Source organism: Sarcophilus harrisii, chromosome 1 (assembly GCF_902635505.1).
Source record: "Sarcophilus harrisii chromosome 1, mSarHar1.11, whole genome shotgun sequence".
Taxonomy (NCBI): Eukaryota; Metazoa; Chordata; class Mammalia; order Dasyuromorphia; family Dasyuridae; genus Sarcophilus; species Sarcophilus harrisii.
The window spans coordinates 28,393,532-28,415,951 of record NC_045426.1 but is presented as its reverse complement, the minus strand read 5'-3'; the positions used below and the strand labels follow the sequence as shown (position 1 = coordinate 28,415,951).

The 22,420-nt window shown below is 40.9% G+C and overlaps 1 protein-coding gene across 1 annotated transcript in view; it reads left to right on the top strand.

The window, feature by feature from the left end:
• Positions 1-22,420, top strand: part of LRIG1 (leucine rich repeats and immunoglobulin like domains 1) — a 128,638-nt gene that overhangs the window by 33,476 nt on the left and 72,742 nt on the right. The window contains exon 2 of the mRNA XM_031953708.1: positions 17,811-17,882. Coding sequence (XP_031809568.1) covers positions 17,811-17,882 — 72 coding nt within the window. The remainder of the gene's footprint in view (positions 1-17,810; positions 17,883-22,420) is intronic.

The window sequence follows — 22,420 nt, the reverse complement described above, 5'->3', positions numbered from 1 at the left end:
GGAGAAAGGATTGATGGAGGATAGAATCAGAACTTTGCTTTTTTAAAGATTTTTTACCTTTTGTTTTTTGGTGGGAGGAAAGGAGCCAATTGGGGTTAAATGACTTGCCTGGGGTCACACAGCTAGTAAATGTGAAATGTCTGAGGCAGGGAATTTGAACTCAAGTCCTTCTGATTTCAGGATCTGTGCTCTATCTGCTGTGCCTACAGGATTTTTGAAAAAAAAATGGTTTAACATGTAATTGGGGGAAAAAAAATCTTACACTTAAGAAAAAAAAGAGAATAGGGATCTTTTTTCCCCCCTGAATTTTGTCTCTAGTCCTGGCAGCTGGCCCCAGTGAAGGCCTATATAGTAGGAACTTGATAAATTGCATTGGTTTGCTTGATTAATTAAGTGGTTTCTAAGGTCCCCTCCAGGTCTAGACCTATGATCTAATGACAAAATGATGTGTAAGGGGCGGTACCGTTATGCATGGTACACTTATAGATTGTGTTTGGGAGGGGGAGGAAGGCAGTGCTGCAGGCTGGTGAGCATGGGGCGAGCCCGGCTGTTTGGCTAGCCAGTTACGCGTTCCTTCAGTTATCCCATGTGTCTTGGATATCGCTTACCTCTCCTAATCCTACTATGACTAAGTCACACATACACATTGAAATATTTGGGCATCGTGCCTAGGTTTAAGTTACTGCAAGACTTAAAAAGTTTGAAAAAAAATTATTTTTGTAGTGTAGAAAATGGATATACAGTAGAGTTGAAGAAGATCTTTGTTTCCCCTCTTTCTCCTCTTGTTTACTGTTGGGAGCTGTGAGATTTGATATTGGCAATTATGAAGTCCCCTGAGGTCCTGGGGATTATTGATGACATGGGTCAGGAGGCCCCTCCCTTCATCAACCACCTTCTTCATGAGGTAGAAAGAAAAAGAAAGAGAGAGAAATTCTAGCTGTAATGAGGAATATCTGTTTCTCTCCTTTGTAGTGGGGAATTATTTGAATGGGTGAATTGAAAAAAACTGCCTGGTTTATGCAACCCTCTGTACACACAGCCTTGGACAAATATTGACACCAGAGATCAGGGCAAGCCTGCCGTTTCTCTAATGCCCCTGGGAAGAAAAGCTCTTTTCAGTGGCCCTCACAACCTTTTGAAACGCCCTGACAAGTTTGTGCAGGTGAATTTTTTTTTTCTTTTTTTGGTACAGTGATTCTTAGGGGAGGAAGGGAGAGGAGTTGATGCTAGGTTAGTGTGGTTGTGTTTAAACTTAACTGAACGAACTCTCCGTGTTGTTGCTCCTCCCCCCTCCCGGGTTCTTTTCTGTACCCCTTTTATGGGTAGTGGTTGCCCTTGAACCTGCTGTGGAAGAAGCAAATGAAGGTGCCCTAAATTTGGTTTTGCCAATTATGTGTGATATATCTGTGCCTCAGTGCCTTGGGGACAGATGAGGAAAAGAAGGGAGCAAGAATCTGAGCTAAAGTATAGTGGAAACTTAGTAATTTAGTCTTTTAATACTTCCTCAATAATATTTATTAAAATATTACTACTTTACCATTACTATTATTGGTAATGGAAGCTTCCTCACTTAACCCTAAATCAGTGCATCCCCCCATCTCTGTCTTGGCTACTTCTCCAACTTAGATTCTGGGGCTGGGTTCAGAATTGTTCTTCCTGTTAGAAGGGACCTTTGACGTCCTTCTGTCCAGTCCCTCCAGGTGAGGAAACTGAAGACCAAGAAGCAAACATCAGCCAAGATGGCAGAAGTAGTTCCAGCATCAGCTGCTTCCTCTTTCCCACGAATTCTTCAGATATTCAAAGACAGCTAGACCCTCCTAATTCTTGAGTCTCATCTCCAGGTTCAAGCCCTTTAAGTCCAAGTTTCATATCAGTATCTCCCTCAAATATGGCACCTGTCCAGAAGCCAGGTGGGTTGTGGCTATTGCAGCCCAGAGCGGTGATGGGACTGGGATGCTCGACTCCTAATGTAGCCCAAGAATATCCAAGTGGCTTCTCCTAAAAGTTAGGGTTGTGTTAGTTTTGCTGCACCCTGGAGATAATTCTTTTATGACCTGGGTGACTCAGCGGTAGCCTGCTGAATTTGAGGCCTTCCTTAGATGCTTCTTAGCAAAGTGACTTAACTCTCTGTTTCATAGAAATACATTTTTATTTATTTTATTTTTTGGCAAGGCAGTTGGGGTTAAGCGATTTGCCCAGGGTCACACAGTTAATAAGTATTAAGTATTGAACTCAAGCTCTATCCATTGCACCATCTAGCTACCTCAAAATGGGATAATCATTGCCTGAAGGTCTTATTCCTTTTGACTTTAAGTGAAGGGAATTAGAGGAGTCTTCAACTAATTCTCTACTTCTCCCCTCCATTCCCAGGTTTGGGTTATATTGTGAGTTTAGATGCGGTTGGAAGCCTAAGTCTGGCCCTTCTTTATCACTTTTACATGTTGGCAGATAAAGTAGAAGAAAAGTGATTGGAGCCTCTGCTGTGGCCTGGAGTGCCCTTTCTCCATGTAATATGAGGTGGCCCATTGCTGATTTGGCTGAGGTTGCCTTGGTGAGGGATGACAAGCTGAGCTGGACCCAAGATTTCCAGGAACTTTTTATTGATTTCATCACTGGAGAAGGAGGACCACTTGATGCAAGTGTTCTTTCCCCCCAGGCTAACCCAGAGCTGGAGTCCCTGAGCCCTCAGCACCTCTTGCCTCAACTGTTCTTGCAGCACTGGGCACTTCTGATCACTTCCCCCTCACGCATCAGTGACCTGGTACCCTGGTTTTCCTGCCTTTCCTTTTCCTCCTTTGCTGGATTCTTGTCTTCTTCCTACCTCTTAAAATGAATGTCCTTCAGAGTTCTTTCCTTCTTGTCCTCCGTGATGTCTGTTCCCGTGCTTGTTATTAAATTTATACAGATAATTCTCAAATTATAATTTTCCAGTTTAGTTTTCGTGACTGTCAACACCAACTAAAATGGCATTTGCATAGAACATAGATGTTCTAACACTTGTGCTTTGTGCCTGGCACACAGTAGGCACTTCATAAATGCTAGGTGAATGACACACAATAGAAACTGAGGATTGTACTGGAAACTTCAGCTCTCATTATATACAATTTGTTTTTCTTTTAAAATATGTAAAAAATTCAACCCATAGCTCTTTTGTGCTTTTTTTTGGCCTTCCTTCTGGCCTCATCTGTGAGTTTTTAAAAACAGATGCCTCAGTGATTCTCATTTATTTTTTATTTTTTTGCTACCCTCTACTTCTTCCTTTCACCTGAACATTGGGGGGAAGGGAGGAAGGGAAAAAACAGATCCCTTGGGATAAATAAGTGGAGCAAAGGGAAACAATTTGCACTTGCTAGCATCATGCATGTCTCCATTTCACCAAAACATGGGATTGGGTGCTCTCCCCCCTACCTGTTTCATCCCCACTTCCTTTAACTTCCGCAAGTCCAGCTAGATGTGGAGTGTAAGTGCTTTTGTAGACATCCTTCTCTCTTTTCTTGTTCTATCCAACAGAATTGAGTTGGCAGGACTGTCCAGTTCTGGATCATTTCCTTGCCTGGCTTGTGTTTTGCCAAAATCCTGCCTATTTCCAGAACTAGGGTGGGACATAGAGTATTTATGGATAAGAAAGAAATTTCAGTTATCAGTTGAATTTCCCAAAGGTCACATCAGCCTTTTTTGGTTATTTTGTCCTTCAGAGCTTCTGGGTTGGTCAATGGGATTGTAAACAGAATAATTATTATTGGGACTTGGGTTTTGGACTGTGATTTTGGGTGACCTTTGTCAATTCCTGTTCAGTTAAAAACATATACATGAAAAATCCCAGTGTTAAATACTCAATTTGGGGATTTAGATAACACATTTTAGCAAGTAAAATGTGCCAGCTGGATTTAACCCTGTAGAAAACAATAAGAGAGCAGGAATTTCAAGTAATTAAGAGACAGGAAGTTACTTTTTTTTTTTTTTTCTTTTTTGGTAACATTGTGTAATCCACTGGGTCTTGTGGGTCAACTTGAATCACTTGGGAAGAGGTGGGTCATTTTTCTTTAGATCTTGCTGAACAACTGTAATAGGGTAAAATTAATTATAAGTCCAATATCAGCATTCAGTAAAATTTCAGCTAGGGGCCACTGGAGATACGAAGACAAAAAATAGGAGATGGTTCTGTCTTCAAATCTGTTGTTGATGATGATGATATCTGGCATGCTGGTTCCACAATGTACTTAGTTGCTTCTGATGTCACTTGGTTGTTGGAGCTTGTATTTAATCTTTTAACTTCTCACTGCTCCAGCTAAACCCTCCCAGACTGCTTCAGAAGTGTCAGATTTTACCAGATTAAAATGTGATTTGAAAATGTACTGTACAATTTATTTAATTTGTGATTTTTAAAAAAAAGTCATTTCTTTTTAGCTTGATATCTCTGCTCTAGTCTAGAACACTTAAATCACCTCCTTCCTCTTAAAAAGAAAGAAAACACAATAGACAAGGAATATAACTGATTTGGGGCTTCCAGGTTTGCTCTGTGCTTTTTTATACATGATTTCATTTGTGAGCACATCTCCTCAAATCCCTGTAAGATATTACAATTTTTATTATTGCTATTTGATATATAATCAGTAAACATTTATTAAGCATTTATTTGGTTCTAGGCACTTACTGGGCGCACAAAGAAAGGCAAAAGACATCTTGTCCTCAAGGAGCTTACAGATTGATGGGAAGATAAAGAAATGGAAACTCGGAAAGGACAAATCCTAATTAAATACTTATTAGACCTATAATATGTACTAGGCACTGTACTGTGGGCATACAAGGTTGAAGCCAAAAGACAATTTCTGCCCTCAGGAAGTTTACAGTGTAAGGGAAGAAACACGAACAAATAAACAACAACAACAATAATCCCTCCTTTAATGCAGGGGAATGGGTGTCTTCTGAGTTGGTTGAGAGATTTTTCTTTACTTTTCAGTTGGCTTCTGAAGCATTTCATGAGCGATTTTCTATATAAAGTTTCAGAAAAACTAATGGAAAAGTTGACAGGATGAGATCCCTAGTCGATAAGTGGACTTGGCTGTGCTGGCCAGGATAGTGACCTTTTCAATCTGGATTTGAGTTTTATCCCCAGCGTCCAGTTATGGGTGTAACTCACTTGACAGAAGAGCTATGTTCCTGAAAAGTTGTGGCCAAATTCAATTTCTGTAAATTGAATGTCCTTTTTTTCCCCTCTCCTATTGACTTTATAATTCCAAAGGGTCGTCATCATTATTCCTCAGTAGTTTTCATCTTTAAATTTCTGGGGCAAACGTAGGCTTTTCCAGTACTTAATAATCTTTGGAGGAATCCACAAATATAGACTTTGAGTCCTTTTATAATACAAATCAGTTTTTTAAAAAGTTTTATTTCTTAAGATATAAGTATGCTTATGTTTAAATCTTGACACAGGATGGTAGAAATGGGGTCATGTAGAAGATTTGACTTAAAGTGGGGGGGGGCAGGGAGATTAGTTTACCAAAAATGCCTTCTGTTAACTTTTAATTGGCTCATTGTGATTAGACTTTAGCCAAATGAACCAGTTTCCCTAAATGATCATTGTTCTGTCTTGTATATAGAGCTATACAAAGATCCTTAGAACCTATGTGATCTAATCTTCTCCTTTTATATTTATCTATAAAATAGTTAAATAAATGTAAATAAAATAAATAGGAGGTAAAATGAGATCTAAAAAGATTGTTAAAAATAACTTGTCCAATATCACACAAATAATAAATGGACTCATTTCTCCAACTTCGCATCCAGGATTTCTCTTCATGATAATGGTTATATATAGGATCCATAGCATTAGCAGGGAGAGGGAATCTTGGAGCTCAGCTCAGCCAGCTTCCTTGCTGGGTCCAGCCTGTCTCTCTCAAGAAGCAGGAAACCTGGACCCAAAAATCCCAGTCTCTAGACCAGTGGATAGTCTCATTGACCAGCGTTGGGAAGTCTTTCACCATTATTTTCCATTTCGTTTTTGTGATCAGAATGTCCATCCTTTCATCGCTCTTGTTTCCTCTTCCAGAAGTTTTTGTTGACGTGGGAAAGAGTCTGTTTTTGTTTTGTTTTTCAAATGGACCTTTTAGTTGAATTGGAAGCTCTGAAAAACCGGACCAAGTGGTAGACCTTTTCTTCTGCTTCAGTTAGGTAATCAAAAGGACCTGGAAACCTGCCTGCACTTTGGTTTCCATCTTAATTTAAGGCTAGAGAGAAAGGGCTTTTGCATTGACTCTCCTGTTTCTTCAGTCACGCCCTGTGAGTGCGCGTGAATCCTGAGCCTCAGTTTGCTGCACTCCAGGAGTCTGAAGAGGAGGATGTTTATTTCTGGGTGACCTCCCAGCCCCCTCGCAGCAAACTGTGATTCCAGATGGAAGGTTGCAAAGGCTGCCTTCGAGCTGCCCTTCCGGAAACTGGGAGGATTAAGGCTTGAAAAGGGCCTTCATAAATGAGTATCATTCGATAAGATGGATTTCGCAAGCCCAACGTGGTTTCACAGGTGGCTAGCCTACCTGAGTGAGCACCTGCGAATGTTTGGGAGGGAGGGAGGCGATCAAGGAAGCAGCGTGACCCCAGAGACCTCAGCAGAGCCTGAGGCTGGGGCTAGCTTAGCAGGGACAGTGTCTTGAATTTTCTATGCCATTCACTGCCTGCTCCAAAAAGAGTATGGATGATGACTTTGGGTCCCCTTCCCCAAACTCCTTAAGTAAAAAAGAGGTGAGGGGCTAGGGGGAGGATTGTGTATAGTCTGACTTCTGCTCAAAAGAATTAATGCTGAGTCCTTTCAGAGGATGGAGGGCCCGGGAGATCCTGGGCTGAGCTGTGTAAAAAGATTGATGGGGACAATTTTTTCTCCTAACCCGGCTTCCCCGTGATTGCTGGGCCAACAGATTTATGTGCTCTGGATTTCGTGGTGTGCCATCGGCTGCCAGGTAAAACCACTCAATTGAGGAACAACAATTTTTGAAGGATTTGGAAAGCACCCTGGGGGTAAATGCTGGTCTGGTTGGCTAACTGCATGGTTTAATTTCTCTCAAAGTGGTCGGAGAACAAGGGATAATCTGATGGACTAAAAACTGCTATGTAAGAGTTGGATTCAGACATTTATTAAGATGGGGGGGGGGAGTGATGTAATAAAAGGAAAATGTTACTCAGGTTCAGAAAGTTCATGTTTTGCCTTCATATGCCAGGCTTGATGCGTCCCTTCCTGTTGTATGTGAGAGAGGGAAAGAACACAGAATCTGGGACGATGAGGGTCTGGGTTCAAATTCAAACTATGCTTACCAGCTGTGACACCTTAGGCAGGTAGTTTCACCACCTGGGCCTCAGTTAAGGGGGGGGGAGGAGTAATTGGTTTAGAAGGTCTTTTAGGTTTTCTCCATGTTTTTGTGAGAATCAGGTGAGAAATCTGTCTTGCATTTTGGCAGCTTATAAAAGGCTAAGGGAATACAACACTTTGGGCAAGAGAACAGATTCAGAAAGGAAATTACTTGCCCAACATCAGGCAGCTACATTTAATTGATTTCCCCCTGTGTAATTGCAGCTGTATTGGTCAAGTCCTCCTCTTCGAGGTTTATAAACACTTACAAATGTTCTCTCTTTGAGTCTGTACAACAGTTCTATGAAGGAAAAGCTGTTAGCCCATTTTACAGATCAAGACACTGAGATCAAGTGAGCTGGTAATCAGATTCAAACTTACATTTTCTGACTCCAAACCAGAACTCTGAACTTATTATCCAGTTTTCTTAACACTAACCACCCCCAACTGCTGCCCTCCTGCTCTTCCATCCAGAAACACTGGGCTCCTGTGCTGTTTTTGACACAAGATCCTCCCTCAGTTCCACTGGCTGTCCTTCCATGCTCCAAGCTTCCTCCCCCCTTCCTCTATGCCCAGATCCAGCCTATCTCATTCCTCCTTAATTTCTGCACCGTCTCCAGTGGATCTCGTCTATAGCGTCTTTGCTCATAGTTGCTCGCTGTCGCCTCCCCGTTAACTTTCTGTGAGGTGCCATGAAGCTGGGGAATCTCTGCTCTGAGGCTCTCCTGAAAGATGGAATCACTGGCACTAGGATCCCTCCTGACTCCCAGGCCCTGGACTTTTAACACTGTATCATGCTGTATTACTGATGGCCAAATGCACAGAGCATTTCAAGTGAGAGCCGTTATTTACCTGAACGATTTTGACAATCAGGTAAAGGTTAAGTGGTCTTATCCATTTGGCTTATAAGCTTTCGATAGAAACCTTGGTTCTGGAGACTCCCGTGATAAGGTAATTGCTGAGAATAAATTCAGCGCAGTTGATCTAGATGGATGAGTGAATCTTTGGAAACTTGAGGGTGCAAAGATACAACACTCTGTATTCAGACTGGTGATTTTGGGGGCCTGGAGAAGCTCCTCTAAAAGATGTCTACAGGATGAGCAACCAGAATGTACTTAATAAACCCCTTTGTTGTGCTAGGCTGGGGGGGAGCCCCACAAAGATAGCAGTAGCACAAATATTCTTTCTTTATTTTCATACATGGGGGAACTGAGGCTCAGAAAGTGTAATGAACCTTCCTAGGCCTGCATGACTAGCTGCGATTTAAAATCAGGTCCTTCCTGATTCCAGCCAAATCTTTAGCGTTCCTGTCAGTCATGAGACATTCATTAAGCATTTAAGTCTGTGCCAGGCCCTGAGCTCTGCTGTCTCTCTGGAGCAGAAGTTCTTAACCTTTTTATTATAGCCCCCCGTGGCAGCCTGCTGAAGCCTGGGGGCCCCTTCCTGAAGGTTGTGAGTGCATAAAACAAAATACAGCAGATTACAAAGGAAACCAATTCTATGGAACTGCCATTAAAAGAATATTTAAAATAAAAACAACAAAAAACCAAGCCATGGACTCCCGGGTAAGAACCTGAGCTCTGGGGAAATGCTCGGATTTGCTCTCAGATAACATGTAATTTATTCATCACGGTTGTTTTCTACTCAAAAACCTTCCTTCAGTGTCTCCCTGTTGCTTCCAGGGTAAATGCCAGACGTGCAGTGGGGCAGGTCACAGACGTGTGGCCACAGTCGGCCTCCCTGGCCCTTTCTCACTCCTTTCCCTTATGTGAACCCAGGCCATGGCAGACTTGGGCTGTCTCCTGGCACCGCCTGAGCCAGGTACTGTGTGATGTCTCCTCCTGAGGGCACTGAGTGTCCTGGATCTTGAGATGGAGGAACTGCAGGCCAGTGCTCTCATTGTCCAAATGAGGTACCATCCGATCTCACTTAAAATCTCTCTTTTTTTATTCTTTGTGCGAAGGAGGGTGGGATTGGAAGTCAAGGGAGAGGAAGTGAGTTCTAGTCAGTAAGTCATTGCCCCGTCTGTAATCTTTCTTTCAGGGGAGCTAGAGAGCACAGTAGATGGAGTGTTGGGTCTGGAATTGAGAACTACCTAAATCTGGCTTCAGACACTCACTAGTTGTGTGACCCTGGAAAAATCAATTTACCTCAGTTTCCTCATCTGTAAAATGAACTGAAGAAAGAAATGGCAAAGTGCCAAGAAAATCCCAAATGGCGCCATAAAGAGTCAGAAATGACTGAACAATAACAAAAATAGGATTAATGGTGCTTTGGGGATGCATGGGGGAAAATGATAGAGAAATATGAACTTCTGTCATAATACATTTTTCTTTCTGGTATTTTCTCTGTGGAATGCCTTTATCTTTCCAACTTGTTTCTGCCTGTTTCTGGCTAACCAGTTCAAATCCCATTTTTCTTTAATTCTAACCAGGAACTCTCTGACCTGGTGGAGATAAGAATGGAAAGTTCATATTGAGGGACCTGGGTTCAAATTCTGATCATGATTACTTTGGGGAGGTGTTTTGGCAAACTCCCATCACCTCTCTAGTCCTTAACTTTCTCATCTATAAAATGGGAAGATTGGAGTAGATGAGTTCTTAATAAGTTTCCTAATTTTCTCATATGTAAAAATGGGAGGATTGACCTCAGTGAACTCTTAATATAAATTCCTTCCTGGCTCCAAATCTGTGTCGTGGCTGAGTGAAAGGAAAACTGTCCATTATGTTAGTCCCACTTCAAGTCAGGGCAGGGAAAGGTAGTGCTTTATCAGTAGTTCCCTGCTATTACAGAGCATCAGTGACCATTTGAGTTTTCCATGTCCTGCTGAGGAATAAGGCCCAAAATTCTCACTTTGTTCTAATTTAACGGTTCCTGGTATCCATAGTGGTCCTCCCGTCCCTTGCCTTGGGTAGCAGCATCATTTCTGGAAGAGAGAAGAAATGTACTTAATGTAACATGATGCTTTCTAGTAATTAATTGCAGACTCTCTAGAGGCTGGTAATTACTTTGTCAAAATGAGAGGAAAATACATTGAGTGAATGATCCTGTTTCCTACCTTTTTTTCTAGGATGAGTTTCTTCTTTTTAGAACCGGAGAGTTTGGAATAAAGACTAATTATTAATTCTGGGGAATTTAGGTGATGAGTTATTTTTCCATGTGCTTTAAACATGAATAAAAAAATCCCACTGTTTCTTGGCCTCTGAGGCATCTCTAACAGTTTCAGTTCAGATTTAGTCTCAGGATTGAATCCCATCTCTGTCCCCTTAACCTTGGGTAAATAAGTCTACTTTTCTGGGTCTCTGTTCTCTAAGGCCTTGGTGGTTCATGATCTCTAACAGCTCTTGATGCAACATTCTACAGAATAGTGGGAGGCCATCGCTGAGAAGATGGGGGAGAAGGGTTATGGTCAGGTGAAATATATAAAGGAAGGGCATACCTTGAAGCCTTCCCATAGAATCCAATAAATGTACTAGAACCTGTTGTGTGATGAAAGACCTGGGTTTAGGGTTTTTTTTTAAGGCCTTGATAAATAAGCTTTGCAAAATGAACCTCCCTTTCCCCCTCCATTCCCTTCTTCGAATCAAGAGATTGCCCATCTAGATTTGATGTTCTCTAGTACCTAGGCCAGTGCACTGAGAAACAAGTTTCTGATGGGAAAATATATTGGCAATTACTGTAATGATGAGGGTGAAGGGACATCCGATAACTTGTGGTGACTTGAATCCCAAAATATATTTTCTCTTGCTCCAAGGAAGCTACTTTGAAAACAAGAGAGTGGATTTTGAAAGTTGAAGTGATTTCTAGGGACGACACAAATTGTACATTGTCAACATCAAACTCAACGAAAGGATGTTTTCATCTGTAATCCAGGAAGGTGTTGGGTGTATTATGTACATGCTGATAAAGTTTATAGAATTATAGACCTGGAGGGGAAGTAAAAAGGGCTGGCATTTCCTGGTGTGTGTGTGTATGCTGGAGGGAGGAGGGCTTTATGGTTAGGTTACCAGATAGATGGGAATAAGATTGAAAACTTGGTTCCCAGTAAAACAAAGACTTAAAAAAATCATGTAAGGTCAGAGAGGTTTGTGTTATTTTCACAGCTTTTGAGATAGATGTGGCTGGGACCTGCGGATTCTCACAATGGATGTTCCCCTTCACCTATTCAGACTCCAGACTCTTCTGTAACCTAGATAGAAAACTAGATTTAAACTAAAGACATTTAGGAATAGGAATTGAGTTAGAAATATGTACAGGGCTCTTGGGACCCTGAAGAGAAGCTACATACAATTAATGTGTGGGTCAGGATACAACCTTCCCTATGACCAATATTTTTTTTTAAACAATTAAAATTCAAACCTTGAATTCTGGGGAAAACTCAAATTTTCAAATCCAAAACTGTTTTATAAAGCAGGATGTCCATTAAAACATGGCTTCTCTAGTGAGGATGAGTTAAAACACATACAGGCATAGAACTCACAGTAGATAATTTCCTTTTTTTAAAAAATGATGCTGGAGGTGGCGTGTCCAGACTGGAGCAAGCATGGCACCCTGCCCACCTCCCTTAGCCCTCTCCAGCTTGCTGTGTGTTCTGCGCTTACCTCTGGCCAGATTAGCCAGAAGGATTTCTATGGCAGGACCGATTGTTCAGAGCTCTGCCCACCCTTTGTGGCCCGGCCCTTCCGATGTGTGTTATGACAGTGGCTGACAAAATGTTTAATGAAAGCAGGCTTGGCAGTAACTGAATTCCCAGACTCTTGCTTGGGCCTTTCTCCTGGTTGCTGAAAGGTTCAGAAATGCTTCTGACAAAGTTTGCCCTGCTGACAGATAAATTGTTTTGACAGGAGAATCTGAAACCTGCAACTGAACAAAAATTTAGCTATTGAACCTGGAGAGGGGAAACTTGTGTGTGTGTGTGTGTGTGTGTGTGTGTGTGTGTGTGTGTGTAGGGAAAAAAAAAAAGCAATGTACTTCAAAGATTTTTTTTTTCTCCAGGTGTTTGTCTTGCTACTTGAAATAGGAATCCTTTAAAATTGTCAGGGTAACCCCTTCCTTCTCTGTCCCTCCCCCATTCACCCTGATCTCTCTGATTGTGGTTTTCCATTTCAGGAAATAAGTTTTTAATAGCTGTAGCCTGAGAGGCAGCTTGGTACTAGGAGGACAAGGCCTAGATTTGGAATTGTTTTGATGTTGTTTCTACATAACTGTTCCATCTGTGGGCCTCAGTTTCCACATCTGTAATATAAGGCTTTGCAACTAGATGATCTCAGATATTTTCCAGCTCCAGGTCTTTGATCCCACCTAAGAACTTTCAAACTTAAGTGGAGTTTTGACTTATTTTGACATACTAACTTAGAAACCCACAACTTCATGTTATCGGTGGTCTAGTTTATTTCCATTTATTTTGTTATATATTTCCCAATTACAGTTTAATCTGTTTGTGCTGCACTCAAGCATTTTGTAGTTGGAATGTTTGACACCTCTGCCCATAGCTTAAGTAGTAGAATTCTTATTGGATTTTTTTTTAAGGCTGAATTTTCTCTTTTAGTTTTTTTCACTTCACAGAGAACTTCCCAACCATCCTTCTATTTAAGAATAAATTTTTGGTGATAATCTTTCATCTAAGTAGCCTTCTTTCAATTACTTCTCAGAGAGCTATTCCTTATAATAAGAAGGAAGGAAGGAAAAAATGTTCTCCAGAAGTAACGTAAAAAGGAAAAAGAAAAAAACCAACAACAAAGGTTTGACATATATATTGTATTTTATAACTTCCCGGGATATGATCTTCTCACTTCTATTCTTTGTACCCACACTTGGACATTATCATTTTCTAGCATTGTTTTGATTGTGTTCTTGCGTTATAAACGTTGTTATTGTCATTTTGTATCTTATTTTCTCCATTCTGCCTACTTTGTATCAGTTCATAAGGGTCTTTAAAAGTGATTCTCTACTCTTCACATTCATATTTCCTAAGAGAAATGGTGGTATTCCACTGGACCTTTTAAAAAAAAAAAAGACCACAATTGGTCTTTTTTAGAGTTTTGCATAAGCAATATAGCCCACCTGTCCTTTGCTCTAGCTTCTGCTGACCATTGTAAACATGATTTATAGGAGTGTTAGGCTGTTGGGATTCTCAACTGGGAAGAATCATCCAGATCTAATCTTGCAGCGTCTCCCACAAGTGGTCACACCTTTGCTTGGAGACCTGGGGAGGGAACCCATTTCCTCTTGAGTTATCCCATCACATTTCTTTTTTTTTTTTTTTTTTAATTTAATAGCCTTTTATTTACAGGATATATGCATGGGTAACTTTACAGCATTAACAATTGCCAAACCTCTTCTTCCAATTTTTCACCTCTTACCCCCCCACCCCCTCCCCTAGATGGCAGGATGACCAGTAGGTGTTAAATATATTAAAATATAAATTAGATACACAATAAGTATACATGACCAAAACGTTATTTTGCTGTACAAAAAGAATCAGACTCTGAAATATTGTACAATTAGCTTGTGAAGGAAATCAAAAATGCAGGTGTGCATAAATATAGGGATTGGGAATTCAATGTAATGGTTTTTAGTCATCTCCCAGAGTTCTTTTTCTGGGCATAGCTGGTTCAGTTCATTACTGCTCCATTGGAAATGATTTGGTTGATCTCGTTGCTGAGGATGGCCTGGTCCATCAGAACTGGTCATCATATAGTATTGTTGTTGAAGTATACAATGATCTCCTGGTCCTGCTCATTTCACTCAGCATCAGTTCGTGTAAGTCTCTCCAGGCCTTTCTGAAATTATCCTGTTGGTCATTTCTTACAGAATAGTAATATTCCATAATATTCATATGCCACAATTTATTCAGCCATTCTCCAACTGATGGACATCCATTCAGTTTCCAGTTTTTAGCCACTACAAAAAGGGCTGCCACAAACATTCGCCATCACATTTCTTTAGATCTGCCTTTCTATTACTTGTGCTCGCTTTCTCTCCCCTTTGGTACTTTACTAGTCTTATACTTCTTCCCTTTGATAATTCGTTGAAAAATAAAGAAAGACAATAATCATGTCATCCTTCTGTCTTCTCTAGGCAAAACACCTTCAATCCCTCATCTGATTGTTATTTAAAATGCTGGCAACCCTCTGGTTGCACTTTCTGGATTACGGCCAGAATATCCTTCTCCTCTCTAAAATGTATTCAAGAAGAATACAATATTACAAAGGCAATCTGAGATGGATAGACAACCAGCCAGACTATTACCTTCTTTTCCTGAGATTTCATTAGTCTTCTTGACTATTGTTGTTAATAAATGAGTTTGGGGGAAGCTGCTCATTTTGCCAGTTCTAAATTCCCATAGCTTGCCTGTCTTATTGCCAGCTTCTCCAGTTCATATCTCTCAGAAACTTTGCCAGATACTTTGCTGGTGAACTATGTTTACTTTTATCTCCTGGTTAACTGGTCTAGTAGTCCTGCTACAAAGAGAAGTGAGGGCAGTATGTCCTGTTCTTGATGAAGCCTTTAAAAAAAAGGATCACTGCTTGCCTTTCTTTTTGTCAATAACCTTCCCTTTAATAATAGAACTTAGAATTTGGCCAGGAATTGTAGCAAAGCTTCTGGATCCAGTTTTCATATTCCTACACTTAAAAAAAACTCTCCTTTTTTTTTATTTCTTAAGCACCTTTCTCTCATCCTTGACAATCTTACAAGATTGCTAAGTCTTGTAATATCATAGACCCAAGCAAAGAAGTAACCTGCTTTCTATTCTTGGAGTGACTTTTCTAAGACTGATAAAACACACTGTCTTGATGCATTTGCTTTCCCTGTTATTTGCTTGGAGTTGAGTCATACTGTGTTGGGATTTTCTTTCATAAACACAACCTCTGTTGCGTTCTGGGACCCTTTAATAAGAGCCCTGAGCTTCAGACAAGCTCAAACCTGACTTTTACTCTGTGATTAAAAACAAAAAAACAAAAACATAGCTTTCCCCTTCCACCCTGCCCCCAATAAAAGCAGTATTATAGTAATATAATCTCCAGACAAATTTGTGCTTTAATTCTAGTTGTGCTGTGAACATGGACTTGGCTTTTAAAATGTACTGCTAGCTTCAAATGCAAGGGTGACTTTTATTTAGATGAATGTCTTTGAGTTGTAGTGGAATAGATAACTGCTGGAGGCCAGTATTGATTGCCAAAGCCTCTGGAGTGCAGTTAAAAGTAGGGAACTCCAGCGGGATATACTTTTCAAGAGCTAGATATTTATAGGGAAGGACACACACAACTAATGAGGAAAATTATTCATAAAGCTGGAAATCTTGACATTATTTTCTACATTGCCATTGGTAGTCGGTAGTGGGAGCAGTGGCCAGGTGAGTCAGTGTGATTTACAGGGGTCCTCAAAGTATGACCCGAGGGCCAGATGCACCAGCTTCGGACATTTATCCCCCTCACCCAGGGCTGTGAAATTTCTTTATTTAAAGGTCCACAAAACAAAGTTTTTGTTTTTACTATAGTCGGGCCATCCAACAGTCTGAGGGACAGTAAACTGTTCCCCTATTTAAAAAGTTTGAGGACCCCTGGCACACATTAAGTGAAATTGAAGAAGCTTTTAAAAGGAGAAGCAATAGTAGAAAAAGGGTAAGATTGGAGGAGGAGGAAAAGTCAAACTTCATCTTTTGGTGGTGATTTTGGCAAGTAAGGGCTTGACCTAAAGTGGGGCAGGAGTTTTAACTTGGATCATTATATGTATCTGGACAAGTATTGAGGAAGGATTTGGGTTGCTGTTGAGGGGTGCAGGGTGGAATGGCCATGGGGGTCAGTGTTCTGTCAAAGAATAGACCTTGGATTTGGAAATCACATGAATGATCTGAATTTCAATTCTAGGGGCTGTGCTTCCTGTGTGATCTTGAGAAAATCAAGATTTCTCCCCTTCCCCATCAAGATTTCTCCTTGCTAGCGTCATTGGACTTGTACAAACTTAGACATTTCCAAGTTTTGTAGATAATTAAAAGAAAAACCCTAACTGGTTATTACAACATGGGCACTTAGTAGGCACTTTATAAATGTTTGTTGAATTGAATTCAGGGTTACAAGTTCATTTACCTACATCTGCTGCCATCCTGTTTAACCCTTTGATTAATGGGTTATGTTAAAAAACAAATAAACAAACAAACAAAAAAAACCCTTTGCTTTAAAAAGCCAAGGTCTCCCACTGTATCCAGGGCCTTCTTTTGTCTTTGGGATTAGTATCTTGTCACTGGACCCAGCTGGCTCTGGAGGGGAAAGTGAGTCAGGTGACCCTGCACAGCCCTCCCTCACTAATCTAATTTACTTGTGTGTCATGTCATCATTGCCTGATGTCCTGTTCTTCTTTGAGAATGAAGGCCAAACAACAACATTGGTTGTAAAGGCAGTGATGGAGCAACTTTGTGTCACTGAGTTTTTTCCCCTCCACTCAGTATGGCCAAATCCATTGAGTCATGCAGCTGTAGCAGTACACTGGGGGAGAAGAGCTGAGCTCTGGTGTCAGGAAAACCTGGCTTCAGTTCCTGCTTCTGACACAATCTGCTTGTAGAAGTTAGTAATTTAGAAAAGAGATAAATCACTTATAAATAGTTGTCTGGCTGCATGACATTTTTAGGAAAAACACCCTTTATCCAGACCCCAAATGGTGGAAGGGATCTTGGGAGTAAATCTAAACTAATCCTCTCATTTTACTGATGAAGAAGCCAGGATCAAGGGTCACACAGGCAGAGCGAGGGTGTAACTAAACCCCCTTCTGACTCCCAGTCCAGCACTCTGATCTACTGGCATATTGATGAATTTCCCCCTTTTTATTCTGTAATTATTACCTTCGGTATTTATTAATGTAGGTCTAAGATTCCATACTAAAAAACTGATCATCCTGTAAGCTAGCAAGCTTTCTTTAGTCTGAGATTTATTACATCTGCTCTTCTTAATGTGGCCAGCTCCTAAACCATTTTTCTGATACTTGACCCTTCCCATTATCCTGGATGATCCTACTGTGATATTTTTGAACTGAAGACTGCATTAATTAGGCCATGGACTTGATAAATAAACAATTTAGTCAAAATATCTTCAAATTGGATTGAAGTTTGCAGTCAGTACCATCCTCAAGGAATTTTGTAAGGAGTATAAATGATGAAATAGTGCTTGAGATAGGTTTGGGCTTATCAGAGAGGATGAATTGCTGAGGGGTCTGGATGCTCCATCTGAGATTAGGCAGTGAAGGACTTGGGCGGGATGACATGAGCCAATCAAAAGCTGGTTTATATCAGTACCTCTTCACATTTTAAAAATGTCAAAATAACTTGTTCCCTTTATTTAAAAGGGGCATTTTCTTGACACTTATTTTTTTTAAGAAGGAGGAATTAAATTAGGTTTAGAACAAAAAGGAAAAAAAAGAAAGAGGTTGAAGTCAGTTGTAATTAATTCTAATGCCATTTTTTCCTTTCTCTTTATAGAAACTTGAGCAACAACAAGCTGACTGAGATCGATCCTGCTGCTTTTGAGAACTTAGTGAACCTGCAAGAAGTGTGAGTGATTTGGCGGTATTGAAGTAGTACCCTATAACCATTTTTTCTGTCCTGCACCCCTTAATAAATGAGTGGAACTTCTGAATCCCATTTCAGAATGATATTTATAAATGGGTAAAATAAAAATACTTGGAATTAAAAAGAGAAAAACAATTATAATGACATAAAGTTGTCATATAGCTTTAAAAAGCAAGTTTGTGGACCCCAGAACTCTTGGCCTATTGGTAAGCCATGATACTCTGGCAGAATTTGCCCAGTCCTCTTGACTTGGATCAATTCCCATCCCTTTTCCTTTAAGTGTGATTTCTTGCTACTTGTAGTAAAAAAAACAAAAAAAACATTTCTTTCCTATTCTTTTGCCATCTATTCTCACCTAGGCAGAGACTACAGCATCTCACAGCATTGCAATTCAATTTAGTGGAAGCCTTCCTGGAGATGGAAAGGGAGAGAGAGAGGGTTCTCCTTTGCTCTTCCCCCTCCCCTCAGCCCCATGCAAAGCTCTGTGGGAATAATTCAGTTAACACACCTGGCCATGGAAGTTTCCTTGCTCATGTGGAGGTAGAAGGGTGCACTCCCAGGTGATATTTGATGCCAGCCCACCCCTTATCTCCCAGGAAACAAAGGTGTAGTGTAATGCACCAGAAGGGCTTAACTAGGCCTTCTCCGCCTCAAAACAATGTTAATAATAATGCCTTTGGAAGTGGCAATCTGCTAGGCTCTTAAAAAAAGCCAGCCTTGAACCTGGTACAGTGTGTTGTTAAAACTTCCCACATCAGGGCGTATATTGTGATTACCAGCTATTTTTAAGCTCCTTATTTATGCCTTGTAAAGAAATCTGTTGAAAGATAGTTTTTTTTTTTTTTTAAAGTATTTTACTCATGTCTAAGTCCAGGAGTATGTGGGGTTCTTGTCTTGGTTTGACTTATGTAATTTCAGGACCTTTTTTGGGGGGAGGAGGATTTTTAAAATAGAAAGGGCTCAGATTTCCAACAGTAAGGATGTTAAATTTGTGGCGCCTTTATTTTGAAGGCTTAATTACTTATATCTAGCTTTTTTCAGGAGGGAGGAGCAGACCAAAACTTCAGGATGATGCTCCTACTTTGAGTTGAAGTGGATTTGAGATTTCCAGGTGAAAAAAGATCAAAACTTAATGTACATTGATGTCTTTTCTGCAACTTTTAGAGAGTTCACCAGGACAAAGTGATATATATATATATATCCCCAAACCTTCTTAGGTAGTGGGCCTGAACAGCCAGATTAAAATATAAGTGGGAAACATTTATCAAAATAAATAAAAATACAGTAAAATTTAGGTAATCCTAATCTGTGGGTCATCATCTGATCATCTGTATAGTTTAGTGGACACCAGTGACCCAGGACACTGAAAATGTTTGGCTCAGAGTTATTCAGCCAGATGGGTCCCAGGTAGGACTGCCAGGCTGGGCTATCTGTCCAGTGCTCCCTGGCTGTGGGTATGTCTCACCCTCTCTCTCGCTTCCTAAATCCTCATTAGTTGACCCTAAATGACTCTTGCCCGTAGGAGTGCTAGATGATGGGAATACAGAGACCAAAAAAAGAGAAGAAAATAGTAGTTCCTGCTCTCAAGGAGTTTCCACTTTCTCTGGGACCATTCCTCTTCCCTCTTGATGATGGTTTATTTGTGGAATGCCTCAGAAAGCCTCAGACCAGGGAAAGACTAGACATTTAGTCGTTGTTTCCTCCTCCTCCTTTGAAGAAATTCTAGGAAGGGGAGAATGAGGCTTCTTGAGTGTTTTGTGGTGTTATTTCTTTATTTTCTGTTCCGAGTAATACTCATGTCCCTTCTAACTCTGTGATTTGGCAGCAAACAGATCCTAAAATAGAAACCATAGAGAAAAGATGAACACGGTCCCTTGGAACAGACTGATGTGCAGTTCTGTGAAATGTTAGGTTTATTGTGTTATTCTGTATTTTGTCCAGGCCTTTATATACATTGTCTCCTGTGAATAGGATACACTCTTGCCTCAACTCTGCCTTCACTTAGTGAGGTTGGCTTTCTTCAGAATTCAACTCGGAGGCCATCTCCTATAGAAAATCCATCCTGATCTCCTTAGAAGCTGGGGAATCAGTGTGTAGATTGTTTGAATTTAATTTTCTGTATATATATTTTTCCCCACTTAGAATTTCAGGTGCATAAGGATTGGCAATTTTTTTTTTAAATACTTGTTGAATGAATGGTTCTCCAAGACCAGTTCAAACACAGCTTTGACTAGCTTCTGGGTCATGGCCTGCCTCATTTCCTTCTGCATATTCTCTTCCTACTTAAAAGTGTAAGGATAGAGGATCATGTCTTAGTGTTAGTTAAGTTGAGTTGTCCTGGAAACTAATTTGACCTTAAGAAATTTTATTATACTATTACCTACCCTTTGACCCATTGGTAGGGAAATACCCCCAAGGGTCAAAGAGAAAGGTCCTGGGTGTAAAAAATACTCAGAACACCATCCCAGGAATCTGATGGATGGATTATCTTGAGTTGGAGGGAGGAAAGGAGATAAGATGGTGTTCTCCAAATCAGGTAGGACTCCCTACGGGAAAGACCTGTTGTTCTCACAGAGGGAACTAGAGCGAATGATGAAGAGGGAATAAGGGTCAAGTGGGACGAATGAGTGGGAGCTGACAAATGAAGTGGGTTTTAATGTTTTCTTGAGAGCTGACGGTTCTCCATAAAACCATCAGATGTTGGAAACGGGGATGGAGGTGGAGAACCACAGCTGAGCAAGGCAGCCACACAGCCCATGGGACGACTGAAGGAGGTTGAATGATCCTCATTTCAGGCTGTCATTGCTCTCATCCTGGTCAGCCTTTGGAAGAGTCTTGGAGCCCCAGCCAAGCCACAGTCCATTTAAAAATAACTCATCCCTCCCCTCCCCTTTTCCCCCCAAGACTCCCAGTAACTCCCATTATGAAGGCGTGGACATTAATATGGAATGGTGGCCAGGAAGGGCTAATCTATTAATATGAGGGTTATTTATATATTCCTTTTTTCTGCATTTGGCTCATATTACTGCTGCATTCCCTTTCAAATGGGCGATGTGAGTGGCGTGTGCTTTCACTGGGGCAGTGAGTGACCTAAGATGTTTCCTTATAAAATGAGCAGGCCATAAATAAGCCTCTAGGTTATACAGCCCTTATCTAGATAGATAAGGTATCTATGGAGCACTTGGAGCATTTGTGTGGCCATTATTATGTGCCCGGCACTGTACTAGTTCTGGGAAGTGACGGGAAGACCCTACAAGCCAGCTAAGCGTTCTGGACGCTCAAGGAGCTTATACTCTAATAGGAAATGGGATCTAGTAAGGAGTAAGAATTGGAGGAGATGAGGTGGGCAGTGCTCCTGGCGAGGAGTTGGAAAGGCCACAGGGTCAGGAGTAATGATGGACAGAAGGGATGATGCCCTGGGCACTTGAACACATAAATACATGGCATGTGGCAGAGGAGAAGGGAGGGCCACAAAGCTTTTCTTGAGTAAGAGATGCTACATAATAAGAGCACCTCTCGCCCCCAGAAAAAAAAATCTTGGGCCTACAAAATGGTCCAGATTTCAAAATGGCACCTTGAACTTGGACACAGTTCACATAGAAGTATAGTAATTGTTAGCTCTGTGATACTAGACAAGTCTGCACTATGCACTTCAGTTTCTTGGTCTGTAAAATGGTAATAATAATAGCACCTACCTTTCAAGGCAGTCAAAAGGATCCACTGAAGACCTTTGCAAACCTTAAGTCACTATAGAAAGACTAACTCTCATTCATTTTGCTCTTCTTGGGCTAGAGGACATAGTTGAGCTTATTCAATTGGAGAGAAACCATCTATGTTAAATATGAAGGTAGACTTCTCAAGCTAATTTGATTTTAGAAGATTGAAGCTTGAAAGACATTAAAGGCCCCTATAAAATTCTTTCTTCTCCTATACAAAGGCTTCTCTCTCTCCTGCTGTCATGGGCAGTGTCTATCTCTTGCCCCCTTCCCCCAATTGCTTTGTGCTTATTTCTCCTTGAGAGCAGGGATGGCTTTGAGCTCTGTGTCCCCCCAGTGTCTCTGTTGAAGGTTTAATTTTTTGAAATGCTTTTTTTTGGGGGGGGTTATGTACTTGGGAGCAGGGGAAAGAACCAGACTCAGGATTTTGTCATGGAAAGACAGCTTGGAATTAGAGTCTCTTTACCCAGTTTCAAATATAGGGCAGTAGCTTGCTCATCTGTAAAAATGAAGGGATTGGATTCAATGGGCTTTCAAATCTGGGTGCTCCAATTGGGAAATTGGACTCCCTATGCCAAGGCTACCTGGGTGGGTTCCACCTGGCTTGGGTTTGTCCAAGGCCTACATGGCTCTGACTATCCTCTGGCCCACACTGCCTTGAAAATGCTGCTGAGGATGAGCAGAAATTGGGGAGGTTGGGATGGGAGTGAGGAGTACAGGGCCAACCAGGGGAGCTCTTTTTGACTCTAGAGTTTCCCCATATTACATTTTTAATACCTTATTTCACTTTGAATCTTTTTGGAA